The sequence below is a fragment of the Hemicordylus capensis genome, chromosome 4, assembly GCF_027244095.1.
Source record: "Hemicordylus capensis ecotype Gifberg chromosome 4, rHemCap1.1.pri, whole genome shotgun sequence".
In the NCBI taxonomy this organism is placed as follows: Eukaryota; Metazoa; Chordata; class Lepidosauria; order Squamata; family Cordylidae; genus Hemicordylus; species Hemicordylus capensis.
This window is the reverse complement of record NC_069660.1, coordinates 165,829,989-165,853,104: the sequence shown is the minus strand read 5'-3', so window position 1 is coordinate 165,853,104 and position 23,116 is coordinate 165,829,989. Positions and strand designations below refer to the sequence as shown.

General features: G+C 45.1%; 1 protein-coding gene across 6 annotated transcripts in view; it reads right to left on the bottom strand.

Annotated features, from left to right (window-relative positions):
- Nucleotides 1-23,116, bottom strand: part of LOC128323928 (myomegalin-like) — a 207,932-nt gene that overhangs the window by 120,371 nt on the left and 64,445 nt on the right. For all 6 annotated transcript variants that reach the window (XM_053247878.1, XM_053247875.1, XM_053247874.1 and 3 more), the window contains 4 exons: nucleotides 18,313-18,389; nucleotides 14,827-14,935; nucleotides 12,899-13,074; nucleotides 5,491-5,608 (listed from right to left, as the gene is read on the bottom strand). In XM_053247878.1, coding sequence (XP_053103853.1) covers nucleotides 5,491-5,608; nucleotides 12,899-13,074; nucleotides 14,827-14,935; nucleotides 18,313-18,389 — 480 coding nt within the window. The remainder of the gene's footprint in view (nucleotides 1-5,490; nucleotides 5,609-12,898; nucleotides 13,075-14,826; nucleotides 14,936-18,312; nucleotides 18,390-23,116) is intronic.

Sequence of the window (23,116 nt, the reverse complement as noted above, 5' to 3'; positions counted from 1 at the left end):
CATTCTGAAAGAGTTGCACTGGCTGCCAGTTCGTTTCCGGGTCCAATTCAAGGTGCTGGTTTTGACCTTTAAAGCCCTTAACAGTTTGGGCCCGGGGTACCTGAGGGACCGCCTGCTCCCAAGGGTTGCTGCCCACTTGACGAGGACATCTGAGGGGGCTCTGCTCCGGGTGCCAACAATGAGGGAGGCCCAGCTGTCGTGCACTCGGGACAGGGCCTTCTCTGTTGCTGCCCCCAGACTTTGGAATGCTCTCCCAGTGGCCATTCACTCCTTGGACTCCATCACAGCTTTTATAAAGCTTGTTAAATCTTGGCTTTTTATCCAGGCTTTTACATAATTGTTTTTATTGCTGTTTCTATGTGTTTTTACCTGTTGTATCATTCTTATGCTTGTATTTCATAGATTTTAAATTTGGTTTGTTTTTATATTTTTAGCTTAAATACTTTTATTGTCATTTTATTGTATGTTTTTTAACTTTTGTAAACTGCCTTGCGATTGTTTTTAATGAAAAGTGGTATATAAATACAACAATAAATAAATAATGTGTGTGTGTGTGTGTGTGTGTGTGTCTGTGTGTGTCTGTGTGTGCACCACAACAGAACATCATCCTAAATTATTTTTTTTAAGGTTTTGTAAATTGTGGACGATGCAAGTCATTAATGGTACTAGAGAAAGACATGCTGTTCTGGTAGCTCCAGGGCTTAACACTCACATCAGTTTTGGAGGATCAATACAACTGAAGGAAGCCCGGGCGGGTGCGTGGTTGGGGGAGTCAGTCATGTGACTTGCCTCTGGGGGGCACCCCCAAGGCAGTGGGCCCCCAGACAACTGTCTCCCCTTGCCCTATTATAGTTACGCCCCTGGCTTAAGGGGACAAGTCATGCTTGCTACCACAAGACCACTCTTCTACCACTCTTCCATCTAAACTACAGTTCCCATCATAAGAACATAAGAAGCTACCATATACTGAGTCAGACCATTGATCTATCTAGCTCAGTATCGTCTTCACAGACTAGCAGCAGCTTCTCCACGGTTGCAGGCAGGAATCTCTCTCAGCCCTATCTTGGAGATACTTGTATCTTGTACTTGTTGCAACCCGATCACCTTATCGCTCTCTTTAAGGAGAAAGAAGTCCCTTTCCATTTATGGGAAACAAGGTGGCGCTTATACCATCAAGTACTACCACTTAATGCGGCTAAGCCATGGCTCCCAGAGGACCAGCAAGAGTGCCCTAAAATCACTTGCAAACAGAAAGCTAGTGAGCTGGGTAAAACATTCAGGGAAACCCACTCACATTTCTTAAAAGAGTGTGTGGTAGCCAAAAGAGTGTGGCAGGGAGTAAGCAAGCTGTTAGAGTGGCCTGATTTGGAAAAACAGACTTGGGAAGAACTAACATCAGGTTTGAGTGATAGAACCTCTTTTCGAGGTCCCAGAAAGAAACCTTCAAGGAAACGGGACAGAACGGGTGCCCTAATACTAGGGAATTGGAATGTTCCCCTCCTCGTAATCAGGTTAGTAAACCTGTATGTCATTTATGCAATGCTCCTGCATAGGAATAGGGAGGGAAGATGCGACCAAGAGGTTCATGCAGATGAGACAGTAAATCTCTTCTGGAAAAGTTTGTATGGTTATGTGCAAAAAGACAAGAGTATCTCTTCTAAACAGCAATGGGATAAATTGTGGAAATGGACGTCGGATGTAACCCCCCCCCCATTACCTGATGTGCCTTGTAATCCCCCACCCCCGAGTTACAGTACTACCTGCATATACTTCATAACCTTGTGGGTTTCCAAATCATTGTGTGTAAATCTTTGTAGATATATCATGTACAAACAACCACTTTGTATATACAGTAATTGTGCTTTGGCAATGTACTGTATGCTTTGGTAGTTTGTTGGTTCAATAAAAAAATCTTGTCCTTTAAAAAAAAATAATATTGTCCTATCTTGGAGATGCTGGCAGGGAGGGAGCTTGAAAACCTGCTCTTCCCAGAGCAGCTCCATCCCCTGAGGGGAAGATCTTACAGTGCTCACACATCAAGACTCCCATTCATATGCAACCAGGGCAGACCCTGCTTAGCTAAGGGGACAAGTCATGCTTGCTGCCACAAGACCAGCTCTTCTCCTATGTCACAACACAGGAAGTGTGGGAGCACACTTCAAAGATTCTTCGTGACCCTGTTGCAGGGTGTAATCTGGAAAGTGCCCAGATGGCTCTCAGTCCATCCTCTGCTTAAAGACATCCAGTGAGAGAGAGCCCACCCCACCCCCGCAGGAAATTGTTCCATTGTCAAACTACTAGTATCATTAAGAAGTTATTTTTTCTCCTGATGTTCAATCAAAGTCTGCCCCTCCTGTAAAAACCCATTAGATCTAATCCTGCATTTTGGAGCAGCAGAGAACAAGTCTGATCCACTGGACTCATGTACAGAACAGCCCTGTTCCCCAAGGGGAACATCTTACGGTACTTACACATGTAGTATCCCATTCAAATGCAAACAAGGGCAGATGCTGCTTAGCAAAGGGGGCCATTCATGCTTGCTACCACAGGACCAGCTCTCTCCCACCCTTTCCTGGAAACTGACTTCTGAGAGAAGCAAGGCTGAGCAAAGAATGGACAAGCACTTGGTGCCAGGAAGGAAGTGGCGTCTATCTGGATCCCACAGCTATGCCATGCAAACCTGAACTGGTGCAAAGAAAAGGTGGTGCACCCACCCGCACAGGATTGCCATGGACATTCTGAGCTGAGTCATTCTCTGAGTTTTGTAGCACGTGTAGAGGGGCGATTCTGATGAACACCCCTCACATGTGATTAAAGGATGTGCAGAGATCAAATTGCAGAGGCGCTCTTACCCCTGGACCTTGGGGCACTGGCCCATGGCCTCTTAGGTCCGGAAAAGGTGGTAAAGTTGTGCCATCGAGTCAATGTCGACTCCTGGTGACCACAGAGCCCTGTGGTTTTCTTTGATAGAATAAAGGAGGGGTTTACCATTGCCATCTCTCGTGCAGTATGAGTTGATGCCTTTCAGCATCTTCCTATATCACTGCTGGTGTCTGGGAAACATACCAGTGGGGATTTGAACCAGCAACCTCTTGCTCCCTAGGCAAGTTACTTCCCCACTGTGCCATTAGGTGGCTCCTAGGTCCAGGGGGGTGGTCTCCTGCAGCCGCTCCTCACCACTCCAACGCTGCCCCTGTGCCCGCTCTGCTGGGCAGCTCCACCACACCTTTATCCCCCCCACCCAAGAATCTGCTACTGTGCGGCAGCAGCAGCACTAGATGCAGGGAGGGTGGGGGAGCCAGGATGGGGTTGCAGGGAGGGTGGGGTGGCATGGCGTTCCCTCTGTACCCTCTGGGATGGGAGGCTGCGATCTCCATCCAGCTCTGCCCACTTCTCCCAAGTGACTGGACAGCCTCTCGCCTCTCTGCTGAGCAAGCCATTTCTGGCTTTTCTCCACATGGAGGAAGCAGAGAGGCCTTTCCAGACACTTGGGAGGAGGAAGCGGAGCTGAGGGAGCAGAGCTGGATGGATCTTGCTGCCTCCCATCCCGGAGGGTAACAGTGGGAACTCTCCCGTCCTTGCCCCCCCTCCCTGAAACCCCCACCATTGCACCCCATCCCACCCTCCCTCCAAGTAAACATCTATTTAAAGAGGAACTCTCCCCTCCTCATTCTCACCCTCCCCGTAGTTCTCTCCACTCTCCCCTCCTCGACCCCACCCTCCCCGCAGCTAGTGCCGCCACCACGCAGCAGAGGTTTTTTTTAACAGTGCAAAAGGTAGGGACTTTCTCCTCACCACCACCCCATCGTGATGGGGGGGGTGCTCCAAAGCCCTTCAGGTCCAGGCTCCCAAGTGACCTGGACATGCCAGTCGAGTTGGTACTTCCTTTAGTAATGGCCAGAGGTGCTCTTACCCCTGGACTTCAGGGCTGAAGTCCAGGGCTTCCACAGCCCCTGGGACCCCCCCAAATCCTCTTTATAAACCTATTCTAAATTACAAACTGATCCCAAGTTACTGGAATTCTGTGCAGACCATAAAAAAAGTAATGCAATCAATCCCTTGCAACACTGAAAGAGAATAGTCAATGCCTGTGGTCACTCCTGTGACATAACAACAGATGCTCCAAGCGGCTGATTAACATTTCCAGACTCATTCTGGACAGACCACAGATTACATAATGTTTTATGCAAACAGGATTTAAATACATGGATGTCAGTGAAGAAAATCAGAAAAACACATTAAGGGTTATAGCCTTAGGCAAAGTTCAAGCATACAGCTACATCAAAGATGGAAATGTAGCTACTTCTATCACATTTTTTGTACTGAAACAGATGAATTTTGTACTATAGTTTTTATAGTAATACCAGTAATCACAGAAACTGAAAAGATCTAATATTGGAGGTAATTTTTTTTTAATCAGCTCAGATTCTAACGGGCCTGTTGAGAAGTTATAAGAGTGCCACAGCCATTAAAAGTAGTGCAATTCTGCAAATAGGCTGCACAAGAGTGGATTGATCAATAGTGCATTGAATCAATTAATGCTTACAAAGGAGCCTGTCCTACTAATGTGTATAAATATGCAGTTTTGGACATTTCATCCCAAAAAAATTCCCTTAGCACTACTAGAGGTAGCCCTAGTATCTTGCCAGAAGAGTATTCCATTCCTACAAAATGGATAAGGCATGGATAGTTTTGCTGTGAAGAATATAAAGGTTGTTCACACAACCAGCCTACCCAGGCTTGGACAGCCCTACCTGGTGGTCATGTAGAGTACCAAGATTGGTCCTGATCCCGGCACTCGCACCTGAGTAGCCCAGGTTTTGTACCTGGGCTAATAGTGAGGTACCGTAGGAGGGCGCACTCCCAAGTCGTGTGGCTACTTGGACTGCCTGAAACCTGAGCAGCCACAAAGCCAGGTGGCAGGAGTTCCCGGCAGTGGGAAAATCCCCCAATGAACCGTGCTCCTGGCATGGTGCATTGTGGGATTGTTGGGAATCCCCCGACAGGGTGGATTGCGGGGTGCCACAAGAGATTGGGCCAGCGCTCAGGAACCTACCCTCCCAGTGTGGCTGGTGTCTGTCTCTCCTGGCCAGTCTCTTTTAAAACTGGGAAAATAGGAAAGAGGGGAGGGATGTTGGGTGGGGAGGGAAAAGAAGGCAGGCATAAGCGGCAGAGAAAATGGAATGCAGGTTACAACAAAGATTGGTTATGGTTGATGGCCTCTAGTCAAGCCCGTTAAAGCACATCCCAGGCAGATGTGAATATCTTGTATCACTAGAAGAGAGGCTACTAGGAATGCACACCTAGCAGTGGTGTCCCCCTCCACTGTTGTTCAGCCCTTCCCCCATATTAATTTCTCAGTTCAAAGAATCCAATGCTATATGTTACCAGTTGTAATCACTCTGGGTTGAAAGGAAACACCAAATTGAGCACTAAAAGTACTGGGCATGCAGAGGTTGGGTTCTGGGGAGCTTTCAGCTACTTCATTACCTGCACTTTCATTTCCCAGCGTTCCTCCAAACATTGCAGCAGATTCTGTTTCTCTTTGGATAGCAGCTCAAGAAGATGCTCCCTGTTGCTCAGATTCCAGGTCAGTTCTTCAATCCTCCTACAGAAGATAAATAGTAATCTGGTTATCTTGGCCGAAGTGAGAATAGTTCTGTGACCCATACAATATATGACAAGGTAGCCATGTGGCAGTATTTCACATACACTGATACAATGAGGCATCTGGGAGTCACATACCCAACCACCAGGGCACCTCCGCCACCACCCAGAAACAAAACAAAAAAAGCTCTCTTCAAATACCTGAAGGGCTGTCACACATATGTGGACAAACATTTGTTCTCTGCTGTCCAAAAGGGCAGGACTAGATCTTATAGACCTAAGGCAATTAACGTTAGGTGAAACTTCTTAACAATACAGAGAAGGCAATGGTAAACCACTACGAAGAAAACCACATGGCTCTGTGGTTGCCAGGAGTCGACACCGACTCAATAGCACAACCTTTCTTTTTTCCTTAACAATAAGAGTGGTTCGATAATGGGACCAGTTACCTGGGGAAGTGGTGGGCTCTCCCTCACTGGAAGTCTTGAAGCAGAGGCTGGGCAACCCTATGTTGGGAATGTTCCAGATTTCATGTATTGAGCAAGGAGTTGGCCTACAAAGCCCCTCCAACTCTATTATTCTAGGATAATGTTTTATTATGGGCTGGAAACTGCCTTAGTTGCCCTGAAGGTCGGATGAAGTATGCCAGGAGATGGGCGGGGGGCAGGGAGTGCGTGCGACCCTGTTGAGCCTCCTGGACTATGCTGTGGCTTTCAGTATCATCAACCATGGTATCCTTCTGGGTCATCTCTCTGGGTTAGGACTTGGGGGCACTGTTTTGCAGTGGCTCTGTTTCTATCTGGACAGCCATACCTATAAGGTGGTGCTGGGGGGCACAGATTCTACCCCTTGGCTATTGACCAGTGGGGTACCACCAGGTTCTATTTTGACCCCCATGCTGTTTTAATATATACATGAAACCACTGAGAGAGGACATCCGTAGGTGTGGACTGCAGTGTTATCACTATGTTGATGACACCTAGCTCTACCTAAATCAGTTGATATCAGGGAGGCAGCTGATGTCCTGAACTGGTGTTTGGAGGTCATTCTGGGTGGCTGGGATAAACCTGAATCTTAATCCAGAGAAGATGGAGGAGTTTTGGGTCAGTAAAACTGGTAATTGGAATAGTGAAATAAATCTGGTCTTGGGTGGGGTCATAAGAACAGCCCTGCTGGATCAGGCCAAAGACCTATCTAGTCCAGCATACTGTTTCACACAGTGGCCCACCAGATGCTTCTGAGAAACCCACAAGCAAGAGGTGAGGGCATGCCCTCTCTCCTCCTGTTGCTCCCCTGCACCTTGTATTTAAAGGCATCTTTCCTTTAAGGCTAGAGGTGGCCTATAGCCACCAGACTAGTGGCCATTGATAGACCTCTCCTCCATGAATTTGTCTAAGCCTCTTAAAGACATCCAGACTAGTGGCCATCACCGCATTCCATGGCAGAGAATTCAATAGATTAATTATGTGCTGTGTGAAAAAGTACTTCCTTTTGTCGATCCTAACTTTCCTGGCTTTCAGTTTCATTGGATGACCCCTGGTTCTAGTACTGTGAGAGAGGGAGAAAAATTTCTCTGTCCACTCTCTCTGCTCTATGCATAATTTTATACACCTCTATCATGTCTCCCCGTAGTCGTCTGTTTTCCAAACTAAAAAGCCCTAGATGCTGTACCCTTGCCTAATAAGGAAGGTGCCCCTGATAATTTTGGTTGCCCTTTTCTGCACCTTTTCCAGTTCTACAATGTCCTTAAGATTCAGTGACCAGAACTGTATACAGTACTCCATATGTGGTTGTACCCCAGATTTGTATAAGGGCATGATAATATTAGCATTTTTATTATCAATCCCATTCATAATGATCCATAGCATGGAATTTGTCTTTTTCACAGCTGCTGCTCAGCTGCCACGGAGCTGACACTTTCAACGAGCTGTCCACCACGACCCAAAGATCTCTCTCTGTCACCAACAGCTCAAACCCCGTCAGTGAAGTTGGGATGTTTTGCCCCAATATGCATCATTTTATGCTTGCTTATATTGAACCTCATTTGCCATTTTGTTGTCCACTCACCCAGTTTGGAGAGAATCTTTTGGAGCTCCTCACAATCTGTTTTGGATTTCACTACCCTAAATAGTTTAGTGGCATCTGCAAATCTGGCCACTTTGCTGCTTACCCCAACTTCTAAATCATTTATGAACATTAAAGAGTACTGGTCACAGTACAGATCCCTGGAGGCTCCACTTCTTACTTCCCTCCATTGTGAAAACTGTCAATTTATTCCTATCCTCTGTTTCCTGTCCTCCAACCAGTTACCAATCCACACGTGAAACTGTCCCCTTATCCCATGACTGTTAAGTTTACTCAAGAGCCTTTGGTAGGGAACTTTGTCAAAAGCTTCTTGGGAGTCCAAGTACCCTATCCAACCCCAGCACAACATCCATCCAATGGCTGTTGCTGGTGTCTACCTTGTGTTTCTTTTTAGATTGTGAGTCCCCTTGGGGGGATAGGGGACCAACTTATTTATGTATTATCTATTTTTCTTTGTAAACCACTTTGAGAACTTTGGTTGAAGAGTGATATATAAATATTTGCAGTAGTAGTATGTCAACTGGATCTCCTTTATCCACATGCCTGTTAACACTCTCAAAGAGCTCCACAAGGTTAGTGACATGCCCTTGCAGAAGCCATGCTGATTCTCCTTCAGCAAGCCCTGTTCTTCTATATGTTTAACAATTTTGTCCTTAAATATGCTTTTCATCAATTTACCCAGATCAGAAGCTAACCAACCTGTAGTTTCCCGGATCCCCCTGGATCTCTTTTTGAAAATGGGATTTACATTAGCTACTTTCCAGTCCTCTGGTTCAGGGCCTGATCATAGGGACAAGTTACACATTTCTGCTAGGAGTTCAGCAATTTCACATTTGAATTCCTTCAGAACTCTTGGGTGGATGCCATCTGGCCCTGGCGATTTGTTAATTTTTAGTTTTTCAAGAAAGTTTAGAACACCCTCTCTCATCACCTCAAACTGGCCCTGTTCTTAAGCCTCCAAACCCGAGAAGCTCAGTTCCAGAGTAGGGATATGGTCAGTATCTTTCACCATGAAGACAGATGCAAAGAACTCATTCAACTTCAATGCAATCTCCTTATCCTCCTTAATAATCCCTTTCATGCCCTCGTCATGTAATGATCCAACCACCTCCCTGGCAGTTTTCTGCTTTTGATATATTTAAAGTAGTTTTTGTTGTTCCACTTTACACTTCCAGCTATATGCTCCTCAAACTCTCTTTTTGCATCCCTTATTGTCTTCTTGCATTTCTTTTGCCAGAGTTTGTTTCTTTCTGTTGTCTTTATTTGAGCAGGACTTCTATTTTCTGAAGAAAGTCTTCTTCCCTTTTATAGCTTCCCTGACTCTACTTGTTAGCCACTTTTGTGTCCTCCTGAACTTGCTGGTCTCTTTCCTCCTCCTTGGTATACATTCCAATTGAGTTTCTGTTATTGTGGTTTTAAATAAGTTTCATGCTTTCTGGAGTTACTTGACCCTCCTGGCTTTCCCTTTTAGCTTCCTTTTTACCAGCCCTCATTATTCAGAAGTTTTCTTTTCTGCAATCCAGTGTCTCTGTGTTGGACTTCCTTGGTAATGCTCTACTTGCATATAAGCTGAATTGGATCACACTATGGACACTGTTCCCCAATGGTTCTACAATTTTGATATCTTGCACTAGAATCTGGGCACCACTCAGGATTAAGTCCAAGCACACCTTCACTCTGTTTGGTTCTGTGACCAACTGTTCTAAGGCATAGTCATTTAGCATGTCTAGAAATTTGGCCTCTCGGTCAATACCCACATATAAATTTGCCCAGTCTAAGCGAGGGTAACTGAAGTCACCCATTATTATAGCTCTGTCTCTCTTTGATGCCCCTCTGATTTGCTTCCCATCAGTTCTCGCCGTTCCACTAGGTTTCCTTTATGCCCACTATACTATGTTTTTGTTAGCAACCATACACTCCTGCTCGCCCTTCTTGGCTCAGAGGCTTCTGGTATTGGCGTATAGACACCTATTCGCCTAATCTCTTACCTGCCGTTGGTGTGTGCTATCTCCTTTACCATCATTTGACCTTTTTAACCAGCTGTCATGTGCTTCCATCTGCTCTACCCCTGGTTCTACTTTGTTCCCTTCTGGTTTATCTAACAAAATCCTCACACCTTAGAGGATTTTGCTTGCTGAACCAGATATCACCCAATTCCTGTTGGCAATCCCCCAGGTGTCATTTTAAAAGCTGCTCTGCAACCTTTTTTTGACTTCAAGCGCCAGCAGTCTGGTTGCATCTTGGTTCAAGTGCAGCCTGTCCCTTTTGTACAGGCTTTGCTTGCCCCAAAATGTATCCTAGTGCCTAACAAATCTAAACCCTCCTCCTCCCTCCCCTGGCACCACTGTCTCATCCACACATTGAGAGCCCTCAGCTCCGCTTGTCTCACTGGCCCAGCATGTGAGACAGGTAGCACTGCAAAGAACGCTGTTCTGGGGGTCTTGGATTTCAATATGCTACCTAGCGGCCTAAATTTGGCTTCCAGGACCTCCCAACTGCATTTCCCAACATTGTTGGTGCTCATGTGCACCATGATAGGTGACTCCTCTTCAGCATTGCCTGACAGCCTATCATGATGTCTGCAACTTTCACACCAAGCAGGGAAGTCACTTAGTGGTCTACACGCGGGTCACAAACCCATCTCTATGTTCCTAACGATCAAATCGCCTACTACAAGGAGGCCCTCAACTCCCCGGAAGAGTATCTTCTGTGTGTGAGGTTATGGGCGCATCACCCAAGGAAGGGATCCCTTCGAAGGGAGCGTTTCCCTCTTCCTCAACCTGATATCCTCCTCACTGATTACCAGTATGCTTCTGGGCCAGATTGAAAGTGCTAGTATTGTGTAGTATCCTACACAACTTGAGACCAGGGTATCTGTTGGACTGCATATGCCATATGAACTTGCCAGGGCCCTCAGATAATCAAACGGAGTCCTTCTTTGGGCCCCTCCATTGACACAGATTTGGCTGGAGGGAACCAGGGATTACTCTTTTAATAATGGCCCCATGTTTTGGAGTGCTTCTTCATTTATCCCTCTTTGACTAGTTTTAAAATGAATTTCAAACCCCTCCTTTTAAAAGAAGCTGGCTGTAATTGGGTTTCTGATTTTAATTAGTTTTAGTCCTGACTGCTGTTTTATCTTTTTACTAGTTAATTTTGGCCCGTTGAACAACGGGCCCTAGTAACGGCTCTCCTGTCCCCCCGCTGCCATTCCCCCTCCCTCCCTCATTACGGGCCAAATCGGCCCAGCCACTTGCCCCCGCAGCTTCCGCCGCCGACCAACCGCCCACCCACCCAGCTGCCAATACCTCCTTGCCCCCGGAACACGTCCTCCGCTTGATCCGCTGCTCAATTAACAGAAGGAGAGAGGTGCTCGCATGCAGAGCTCCACTCTCTTTAAAGTCTCTTCCCGAACTGGCGGTTTGGGCGGCAAGGACGCAAAGCGCCAGTTCGGGAAGAGGCTTTAAAGAGAGTGGAGCTCTGCATGCGAGCACCTCTCTCCTTCTGTTAATTGAGCAGCGGATCAAGCGGAGGACGTGTTCCGGGGGCAAGGAGGTATCGGCAGCTGGGTGGGCGGGCGGTTGGTCGGCGGCGGAAGCTGCGGGGGCAAGTGGCTGGGCCGATTTGGCCCTTAATGGGGGGGGTCAGCTGGGAGGGAGGGTCGGCGGCGTCGGCTGCGGGTGCCTTTTAAAAAATATTTAAGTGGCCTCCGCTCCGCCCCCGGCCTCCGTCTCTTTTGGCCGAGGCAGCGGCTCTGCCCAGTTTACCCCGGCTCCGGTTTTCCGGCTTCTTCGGGGCGGCCGCTTCTGGCCACCCAAGATGGCTGCCGGGTACCGGCGAGCGTGTCTCCCTTGCCCTGTTCTGCGTCTGCGCTTCGCGCAGGCGCAGAACAGGGCAGGGAGACACGGACACACGCTTGGTGTCCGTCCACGGACGGACACCAAGCGTTTTATTAGAGAGGATTATTTTGTATTGTGTTTTTACTGAGTTTTATTGTGGAAATATATGTATGTTTTTATTGTGGATATTTATTTATTGTGGATATTCTGTTTGATAGTGTTATTGTAAGCAACCCTAAGCAGCAGTGTGCTGGAGGAGTATGATATATATATTTTAAATAAATAAAATTTATTTTACAAAGAATACTAATGAAGAAATGCAAAATGTGTACATTATATAGAGCAAAATTAACCATCTAAACAAAAGGGCAAATGTATTTACTTATTCATTCATTATATTTTATTATATTTCTACACTGCCCACTCAAAATATTTTTGGGCAGATCACAAAAATGGAAAGGACAAGATATATAGCACTGTTTTCCATGTTTCAAATCTCTCCATCAAGTGGTAATTTGACAAACCAATATGACCATAAGAAAAACTTCGGAATAAAATAATTCATCTAGTTCAGATTCAACTTCTTCATGCTTCAGTGACAGCAAAATATCTCCCAATACTTTTTGCAAAAAAATATAACGCGTCCTTTCAAATTACTCACACAAAAAAAACACCAAATAGAATTGATATCTGAGAACTGGGGATTAAATATTTACTTGCACACAGTAGAGAATGGCCTTGCTTATTCTGAAGTTTTTCTTGTCAAAATAGGATTCAAAACGGGAAATAGTGCCACATATTTTGTTTTTTCATTTGTCCTTTTATTTAGATAGTTATTGTTGCTATATGCCATGTATAAACAAACAACCAAATAAATAAATAAAATGTATACCTTTTGCATTTCTTCATTAGAATCTTTTGAATAATAAAGCATTTACATTGTGTTTTACTCTTTGTTTCAGATTATTTTGTTTGGGTTTTCATCAATATCAAGGTCACCTTACTTCTGGTGAACCGTTGCTGGATCAGTACCTGCCTTGACCTCCAGTGTGTGTTGGCTACCAGTTTGTCCTGACTTCTGACTGACCACCTGACTTGTCCTTTGGTTTGTCTGCCTCACTTTCCTGTTCCTGGCCCCCTAATTCAGCATCCTCGGGCTAGCTGCCCACAACCCAGCTGTGACAAACAGGGAGAAATTATTTTTCAGCACGAAGGCAGGCATCAAAAAGAGAGATATAATTTGTACAGAGCTCAACTTTGATTATTCTGAAATGAAGAACCTCTCCCCAAACTTCACAGAAGAGTTTGTATTATGGGAGCAGACATAAGCCAAATCACTGCAACAAACAAAACCCACAGGTACACACTTGTCTTTCTCTGCCAAAGTAGCATTGTAGCTTTCCAAAAGAGCTTGGCTTTCCCTGATCTCATCCTGTTTCTTGGAGAACTCCATCAGTTGCTTGGTGAGTTCCAGGCAGTGTTCCTTCTCAGCCTCAGCCAGAGCTGTCATCCTCTCTGCCTCGGTCTTTGCTGCCTGAGCCTCCTAGAGATGGAAGCAGAAATCACATCAGCAATCTCTTTGCCTCCAGAAATTTTACAAAGCTTGGTTATACTTATATGGAAATCCAAAAGGCTTAAAGTGGTTGGATTAAGGTGGTCACTTTTGTGATTCTCTCTAGCAGAAATCAATCAGAATTAAGGTGTATAAGACATGTGATGTTTACATGAGTCCTGTTCAACCTTCCCCAATGAATGTCCTCAGGTTGCTGCACAGGAGGCTTCTGGGTAGGGATGTGCAGAAATCGGTTTGATCATGAAACGGACCACTGTAAATGGGCCGGTTTGAGTGGCTTGATCGTGAACCGGTTCGAGCTGGTTTGTTGAACCGACCGGTCCAGCTGATCGGTTCAACCTAACCAGTACACATACCTGCAACCAAACATACCCGCGGTTCACATACCGGTTCACATACCCGCGGGTTCACATACCGGTTCACATACCCGCGGGTTCACATACCCGCGGTTTCATCTGAATTCAAATTCGGACCAAACTGCGCCAAACATATGCACCCCTACTTCTGGGTTTTTCATTTTACTGTGAGGTGGAGTTCATATTACCTGCTCAAGCTTAGGGAGGACTTCCTCTTGCTTTGGTTGCTTGAGAATGAAAGCATTTGTACAGCCACTGTTCCATGCAGAATGCCATTACAGGTTCTGCTTATGGTGTATGTCACCCCTTCACTCCAGTTTCATTAACTTATAACAGTGATTCTCAAACTTGGGTCCTCAGGTGTTATTGGACTTCAACTCCCATAATCCCCAACCAAAGGCCACTGAGGCTGGGGATTATGGGAGTTGAAGTCCAATAACACCTGAGGACCCAAGTTTGAGAATCCCCGACTTATAATATCTGCCCCTTTGTTTTGTACTCACAATCTCAAGCATAACTTATGGTCTGAATTACTCAAAAGAGGTGACCCACTTCCAATCTATTGATCATTCTTTATCCATCTTGACTGTAAATATAAGAAAGTGACTAATTTCTATTAAGGTCTTAGGTTGCAGCATATTTATTTATTTTATTTTATTTATATACTACCCTTCCAAAAATGGCCCAGGGTGGATCACTACTAAGAGACAAATACTCAATAACGTAACTGAATTAGTTACCTTTTAAGGACAGAAGTGGCATGCCAATCCAGGCCCACTTCTGACAGTAAAAAGAAAACCCATTTCACTTCCCATATACACAAACGAAACATGGTTTGAAGTTGGGGTAAACAGAGTTTATAATTCCAGAATCTATAGTAGGATTCCCAAAGAGATTTGCAGAACTGCCAAATCTGTACAGGCCGCCTCAAATGCAGGATGCGGGTAGGAAGTTTACTACTATACACATGTCGACTATAATGTCCGAGTAACTGTATGCACATACAAATCTGTACATGCGTGCACTGTATACAGATTGTATGTGTGTCAAACATGACATATGAATAGGGCTTACAGATTTAAATTGCTTGTTTAGACTCGGCAAATTGCTAACAATGCTTTTGCTTTCAGCATACAATTGGAAAGGCAAGCTGGATCAAAGTAAGTTTTCTCTGCTTTTGTTCCCCTGCCAAGTGGTGATGAACAGGTGATGAACAAGGGGAAGAAACCTGCATCTCCCTCTTCTGGATTTTCCAAACTGGCAGGTTTGGAGCCATCACAGCTCCCATTTCCCCTCAGGATACTCATGATCCTCCCTTGTCAGTATAGTCAGCAAGGCACAGCTGTTTCTGCTTCCTTTTCCATACCTCTTGTAGCAGGCTGATTTTTTTCTCCAGGAATGCACAGGCATGCTCATTTTTTTGCTGGTGGCAGATCTCAGCTTCATTCTGAGAGCTCCAGTTCTCTGCTGTTGCCCTAAAATTCAGAAAACCAGCCAGTCAAAACAAAAGCTATTATTGGGGCTTAGGAGTAAGTTTACTTATTTAATATAATGAGACTAATGTAGACAAGAAAGGTGGAGAGATAAGAGAGGCCATGGCATAGTTTGCTTGCTTCGCCTGTTTCAGTCCTTGGTACCCTCAACCAAAAGGATCCCAGGCAGCAGGGCCAGGAAGGACCCCTACTGGAGACCCCAGGAGGCAACTGCTCGTCAGATCAGCACTGGATTAAGGGAACTGTGTATGTTCGAGAGAGCTAAAACATGTACTTCCAGTGACTGTTGCTGGTGTGTGTCTTATGTTTCTTTTTAGAATGTGAGCCTTTTGGGGACAGGGAGCCATCTTATTTGTTTGTTATTTCTCTTTGTAAACCGCCCTGAGCCATTTTTGGAAGGGAGGTATAGAAATTGAATAATAATAATAATAATAATAATAATAATAATGATGATGATGATGATGATGATGATGATGCTTAAGCTCCCTCCCAAAGTGTTTGGGTTCTTTCTGCAGAAGAGCCTCCCTGCCTGCCCCCGCCCAAGTGAGCTGTGTGTTACCTTTAAAAATAAAAATAAAGTCTAACATGTATTTGAATAAAGTGAATGGCTTATAAAAGGAGTTCAAATATATGTCCTTCATGCACACAGAAAGATAAATTAAGTAGAAAAATGAATCCACACCCAAAAGAGTTCTTGTCATGTATGCAGTGTTCTTATCATATACTGAATCGTGTTTCATATGTGGCTAATTAATATCTGATAAATGCTGATGATTAATAGTTTGATAATTAATAACTTGAAAAGTCTCTAAGGGAGAGTTTACACATTCATTTTTTTGGACAGAATTTTTTTTTTCATCCATAGTTTTATCACATGGGGGGAAAACATGAATTATAGAAACAATGACAGTTGAATACTAAACATGTTTACATAGAATGAAACCTCATTTATTTCATTGAGATGTATTTCTACACACTCCTAAAGCAAATTTACCCAGAAAGAAGTCCCACTAAGATCAATGTAGTGATCTCACCAAAACTCTTTAATGGTGTGGTTTAGAATACAAACTTGCTTGGCTGGTAATGCTCAGGGGAAAGAAAGCAGATCAAATGTTCTTTTCCAAAGTTATTTTGCAGCTCAGGACAGAAGATACAACTCTGTACATGTGGCTTTTAACTTAGGCCTATTTTTAGTCCAACTCCTAGGCATTAATTGCTGCTCACAGAGAGGAAAGCAAAAACCCTCAGGGGGATTATGAGGCTCCAGAGGACTGGTGGACAAACCCAGTCATACTCCTAGGACCGGGTCTCACGAGCGGGCAGGGAGCCCTGGGTGGCCGATTCTGAGAGGGAGCGGCGGGGGCTGGGGAACTCGGGGGCTGCGCGGCCCCCAGAAGCCCCAGTATGCCCTATGCAAGCGTGCAGGGCATACTGGGGAGACCCCCGAGCCGGGAGGCTGCTTTTATGCCTCCCGGCCGGGGGGGTCTACTTGCAAGTAGCCGCAGCGTGGAGCCACGCCGCAGCTACTCACGAGCAGATAGCCCAGGTTTGCGGAGCGCTCGCTCCACAAACCCGGGCTAAGGGGTGGGCTGCAGGAGCGGGTTAGCCGCTCCAGAACCACTGGGCTCGGCTGCGAGCCCGGTGGTTCTGATGATCACAAAAAACGGGCTAGGATTTTCCTAGCCCGATTTTTGTGATCGTAAGAATAGCCCCTAATGTTCTCTCTAACAGGGATTCCCAGATGTAGTTCACTATAACTCCCAGCAATCCCAGGTGTAATAATCTTTGTCTGGGGATTCTGGGAGTTGTAGTCAGCAACATCTGGGAATACCTGTTAGAGGGAACACTGCTCCTAAGCCTCATGAAAAGAGTTGGAACAAGCTGTGGGGTGTTTCCTAAATCAGTCCTCAATAGAAGCAAAAGCTTTTATTATAGACTAGAGCATTAGCTAGAACAGCCTGAGGTAATTCACACAATCGAAAACTGTGTTCTACCTGGATTTGGGAACTGTGTGTACTCTCAATTTTTGATTGTGTGGAAGCAAGGTTAGAGGAAAACCTGGGTAGAAGTGATTGTGTGGAAGCGAGGTTAGAGGAAAACCTGGGTAGCTTTTCCTCCTACCTTGCTTCCACACAATCAGTTCTACCCAGGTTTTCCTCCTATCTTGCTTCCACACAATCACTTCTACCCAGGTTTTCCTCTAACCTTGCTTCCACACAATCACTTCTACCCAGGTTTTCCTCTAACCTTGCTTCCACACAATCACTTCTACCCAGGTTTTCCTCTAACCTTGCTTCCAGACAATCAAAAATTGGGAGTACACACAGTTCCCAAACCCAGGTAGAACACAGTTTTCGATTGTGTGAATGACCTCCCTATGTTTTGCTTGAGCTTTTTAGTTTACAGTGGGACATTAGAAACAAAAGGGACTTCCTCCCTGATTCATCAGTGTTCAGTTAAATTCCAACATTTGCACTGAACACCTGAACATCTGGGAGGAATTCTGTTATTGTTTAGCTCTATATGAATAGTGTCAAAATGATGCTAAAGTGATCTAACCGATGTCTTGAACTAAATACAAACTTAAGTTAAAAAGCCCTCCCTATGTCTACAGAAACTCATTTTGTATTCCAAACTAAAGGAAGTCCAGCTCTAGGTTCTCTTTTCAAGATAACTTGAAAGAATCTGAACAGGACTGCAGCCTTAGCCTATAAGAGAAAACGGTTGGGTTCACACAATTATTCATATACAAGATTAATATAGCTTACTGACATTAGTGTGATTGTGTGAACCCACGCCAAGATGAGGATCTCAGATTCATTTCGCACCATAAACCACCTTGGCAAGGGTTTACACAATCACATTAATGTCAGTAACCCACATTAAAAACAACAACTATTTATATATCGCTTTTCAACAAAAGTTCCCAAAGCAGTTTACAAGATATGAATGAATGAATAAAAGGGCTCCTTGTCCCAAAAGGGCTCACAATCTAAAAAATAAACCTAAGATAGATGCCAGCAACACAATCTAAAAAATAAACCTAGGATAGATGCCAGCAACCGGAGGGATGCTCTGCTGGGGATGGAAAGGACCAGTTGCTCTCCCCCTGCTCAATAAAGAGAATCATCACTTCAAAAGATGCCTCTTTGCTCAGTTAGCAGGGGTTGAATATAAACCTATATTCAAATGATTGTGTGACTCAGGCCATAGTGTAACAGAGTGTTACGTATCTATTACAGAGATATTTTGCCGGTGTCTCCTCTGTCCTTCTTGGACAAAGCATAAGATTCCCAAGTCCCTGATTATGTGGTGTGTGTGAGCTGGGTTCTTGCAGATCCACCTTCACTATCACTTACCAAGTTTTATCCAAACTTTGCTGCTTCTCCTGGAGCTCTTGCTTCAGGCTCTCCACTTCCACCTTCAGCTCAATGTTCTGAAAAGCATAAATGGGCAGGAATTATCATAACCAGTTGTGGGATGTCCCTGCCTTTCAAATTCAAATCTTGAAGCTATTATCAGTATTGCCTACTTTTGATTTCAAACATTCTGGCACCTGGATCATGCCCAGAGCAGGTCAAAGAAAAAACTGTGAGTGTAAGATCCACTTATCTAGCTACTGCTGCCACATCACCATATCAATCTGCCCCCACTCACCCTGTCTGCCTTGACTCAACAAAGTTTGTGGGGGGCAGGTAGGCAGGAACTGTGTACCTGCACTTTCAGTCACAGCATGTAAGTGGACCTTTATTTCTCATGGACTGGTTACACCATTTAAGTATGTACATCTTATGAAAATGATGCTACCAACTTTCACTCAAAAGACCACAGCTTGCTTAAAAGATTTCTGGCAACCAAACTAAACTTCTAGGATTTATATTTTAAAAACCTATAACTTACCTAAAGGTAAAAACAAAAGCAAAAAACTGGCTAGTTGGTTGGTTACTCACAGTAGTCCCATTGAAATTAAAAGGACAAGTTAAGAAATTGTCCTCTTGATTTCAAAGGGGACTATTATTATTATTATTTCTTGTTTACACAGTCAGACAGGTGTTACTGACTGGTTTGTTTTAGCCAGACATTGAGTCCTTCCCAAGGACCTGAGATGGCTGAATTTTATCATCAATACTGTTGGTTATTATAGATATCGTCGCAAAATATAGGCTGTTCCCAGTAAAGCTGCTTTTTGTAATCGGCTGATGGTGATTTCTGTGGCCCCTATGGTGTTGAGGTGCTCTTCAAGTTGTTTTGGAATTGCACGTAGGGCGCCAATTACCACTGAGATTATTTTGGTCTTTTTCTGCCACAGCCTTTCAATTTCAATTTGTAGATTTTTTCTATTTCTTTTTCTTCTATTCTGCTATCCCCTGGTATTGCTATGTTGATTATTTTAACTTTTCTTTCTTTCTTCTCGACTACAGTTATATCTGGTGTATTGTGTGGCAGATGTTTGTCTGTTTGTAGCCGGAAGTCCCATAATATTTTTGCATCTTCATTTTCTACCACTTTTTCAGTTTTATGGTCCCACCAATTTTTGGCTACAGGTAGCTTGTATTTTTTGCAGATATTCCAATGTATCATCCCTGCTACCTTGTCATGCCTTTGTTTGTAGTTAGTCTGTGCGATCTTTTTACAATAGCTGATTAGGTGGTCCACTGTTTCATCTGCTTCTTTACAAAGGCGGCACTTGCTGTTTGATGTTGACTTTTCTACTTTTGCTCTTATTGCATTTGTTCTTAGTGCCTCTTCTTCTTCTTCTTCTTCTTATTATTATTATTATTATTATTATTATTTTACATTTCTATCCCGCTCCTCCTCCAAGGAGCCCAGAGCGGTGTACTACATACTTGAGTTTCTCTTTCACAACCACCCTGTGAAGTAGGTTAGGCTGAGAGAGAAGTGACTGGCCCAGAGTCACCCAGCTAGTTCCATGGCTGAGTGGGGATTTGAACTCGGGTCTCTCCGGTCCTAGTCCAGCACTCTAACCACTACACCATGCTGGCTCTCAACTTTGACTACTTTGAACAATTTTCCTCAGTGTGTCTGCCAAAGGCTACTTGGCCCTTGTGCTCAACTGCAATTCCATCCTATACCTTTACATATGTAGAGGGCAGGTTTGTCTATATACAGAACTTTGCATTGTAGGTTCTTAGTTTCAATCTACTTTTCTGTTCTATCTCATCCATTTTGAATGGCGTATCTGTCAGGTTCTGTTTAGGCTGAAGCTCCTTCTTGTGGCAAGTTGCTGTACTGCAGCAGTCTTGGAGTTCTTGGAGCCCTGGCCCAATCCTGCACCTTGAGAATGAAGGAAACCTTAAAACTGAGGCAAGGTCAGTGAAAGGCAGGAAACCTCTTCCTGTCTGCAGGGAAGCCAATAACAGACCTTATAGGGTAGGGCCAGCATGACGTCTGGAAACTCAAAAGCTGCTGCAGTGCAACAAGCCACCACAAGGGGCAGAAATAAGATCCCTCCTGGATCAGTGCCAAGGCCTATCTAGTCCAGCATCCTGTTTTCCACAATGGCCCATCAGATGCCTCTGGGAGGCATAGCTGACACCTATGCTCATCTCTGAGTGCTGAGCAGGGATAGCACCACCATTGCATGTCCATGTTCAAAGAAAATGGGCTGCTATTCACTTTGGGGCTGCCCAGCAGCACCCCACATCTGACGACGCAGGCCTCTGAGGAAACAAGCAGCTGTTTGTTAAATATCAGTGAATCTGTGCATCTGTGAATGCTACAAAAATAAAATATTTAACTTGGATCACTGTAGTAGTACAGGAAGGGTAGAATCAGGGATATACAAAACAGCAAGCATAGCTTAAGTGTATTACAGTAAAAATTGAGCCAGGTGACTCAGTAAGGAAGATGTTTCCACTGTGCTGACAGTGAACATTTTCCTAGGCTGACTGCTGTGGAGGTGAGCCAGAAAGAATTTCTCTTTACTTTAGAAATATTTTGGCTTCTGAAGCCTTCACTTTCAGATTGTTGGGTAAGTTGTGTTTTTAGTAATAAACTATGCCTATCAGTCCTCCTTTTCGGATCTTTGGTCCCCAGGGATGGCTCTATCATGAAGTCACATGAAGTGATGGCCTCAGGCAGCAAGTGCACCATGGGCTGGTGTATGTGGGCACCTCGCCCCTGCTGTGGGCGCCACCCACCTATCTGCTGCCCCTGGCTCCACCTCACCTAAGCTGCTGCTCCTCTCTCAGCTTTTTCCCTGCTCTGCCCCCTTACTGGCTCCAGCCCCCATTTCCCTGACTGGCCCACCCCCTGCCTACCAGCCCAGACCTCACCACCTCTCTTCCTCCTCACTGCCAGCCTCAGCTTCTGGGGCACAGCACTACTGCCTGCTGTTTACACACTGGCATGAGGCTGCGTGGCGCATGCCTCCAGGAGGGCCAGCTGGCCACTCCTCCTCACCACTCTGCTGCTAAGCCAGCACTAGTCTGTGCACTCTCACTCTCTCCCCTCCCCACCAAATCTCTCCACAGAAAGAGAGCGAGGGAGCACTGGTGCTGGCTTAGCCGTGCAGCAGTGATGAAGAGAAGCTAGCTAGCACTGGTGGTGCACTCAGAATTTGGGGCTGTTGTTGAGGACAAAGGGGTAAAATCTGGGACGAGGGCAGGACCAGTGAGTGAGGTGGTGGAGATAGGTCACTGCCATTCACCTCACATGGCAACAGCAATGAGCTGGTGCTGGTGGCCCGGGCCCCTCTAAAAACAGATACATCCAGCTGGAGTCAAATGTCTGCTGAGCCTGAGCCAACTTTTGATGGCAGTCCTAGTAATTATTTATAATGAAAAAGCAGTCTGTGTGCTCCTGTGGTTAGACTGGAAGATCTAAATGCAAGGAAGCATTTGAGAAGTGCAAGAAGTAAGTTTGGGTCTTGTGGATAAAGAGGCAGGATTGTTAAAAGGAAGCCTTCCCATGTTGAAAATGGAAACTTTTCAAGCTTTTCCTGGTTGTTTCATCTACTGTACTCTCTGTGTTAGTGTTAGACACTGGAGACTATGGCTTTCCTGCTGTAGTGCCTTGTGAATTTCTCACACCACCACTGCTTCCACCCATTTCTCACACCACTGCTTCCACCCTTGATACATGTGGGGCCGGTTCTCACGAGTGGAAAGTGGGCTGGAGAAGTGTCCTACCTAACTCTGGGAGCTGTGCTTGCTCCCAATTTCCGTCGTATGCTTGCAAAACCTAGGTGGGAGGCGGGGAAAGTGATCGTGTGGGAGGTGGGAGCTGGGTTGGATGACATGTCCTCCACCCTTGATAATATGCTGGGGGAACAAGTGCTGAGCAGGAAGGAACCATCTGACCCAGCTCCCCCACGATCACTTCCTCCTCCTCCCTTGAGTTTTTGCAAGCACACAACTGGAGACTGGGAGCGTGCACAGCTCCCGAAGTCAGGTAGGATGCTTCTCTGACCCACTTTCCACTCGTGAGAACTGGCTACTAGTCTGCATACTAGTATTTATACTTGTTATAGTCTGTATACTTGGCTTTACACAGGTTTCATCTCCCAAAGAAAAGGTTACATACAGGAACCTCATAAGCATAAAGTGAGCATGCTTATTTTTAAACCAATAGAATGAGGCTTTGTGGAGGTATTGTTTCTACCCACACCAACCATTTTACTACTACTTTGGATTTCTTTGTAAGTGCAGCAAATATAAAATGACTCTGTGCACTCAAAAAATACAGGGAGGCAAGAACACTAATTATATACTCCTTATATCTAAAAATGGAGGGATGAATCTTCCCATTTCTCTTTCTCCTCCCCACTCCTCAGGGAGGCATTTTTCTAAATGTATTGGTTTGCCTGGAAACTAAACCTATTTTAGGGGCAACCAGAGTAGAGAAGACAGTTTTGAAATTTCTGCAGCCAAGATCCAATGTCTGGCACCAAGAATTCAAAGTCTCCATTTTATATAGCCCATTGTTACAGACAATAAAGTTGTTCATGTGACCTGTGACAGTTGCAGGGAAGGTAGAGGGGAAAGGCAGGATTGCACCTACCTTCCCCCACTTATGATCCTCCTTGTCTTCTTGGCAGCACCACTCTCATGCTCACATGAACGGTGCTGCTGGGAGAAGTGCGGTGATCTGGAGGCAAGGGAAACACAGCCCGGCCTCCAGAAATCCCACGATGCACTGCGC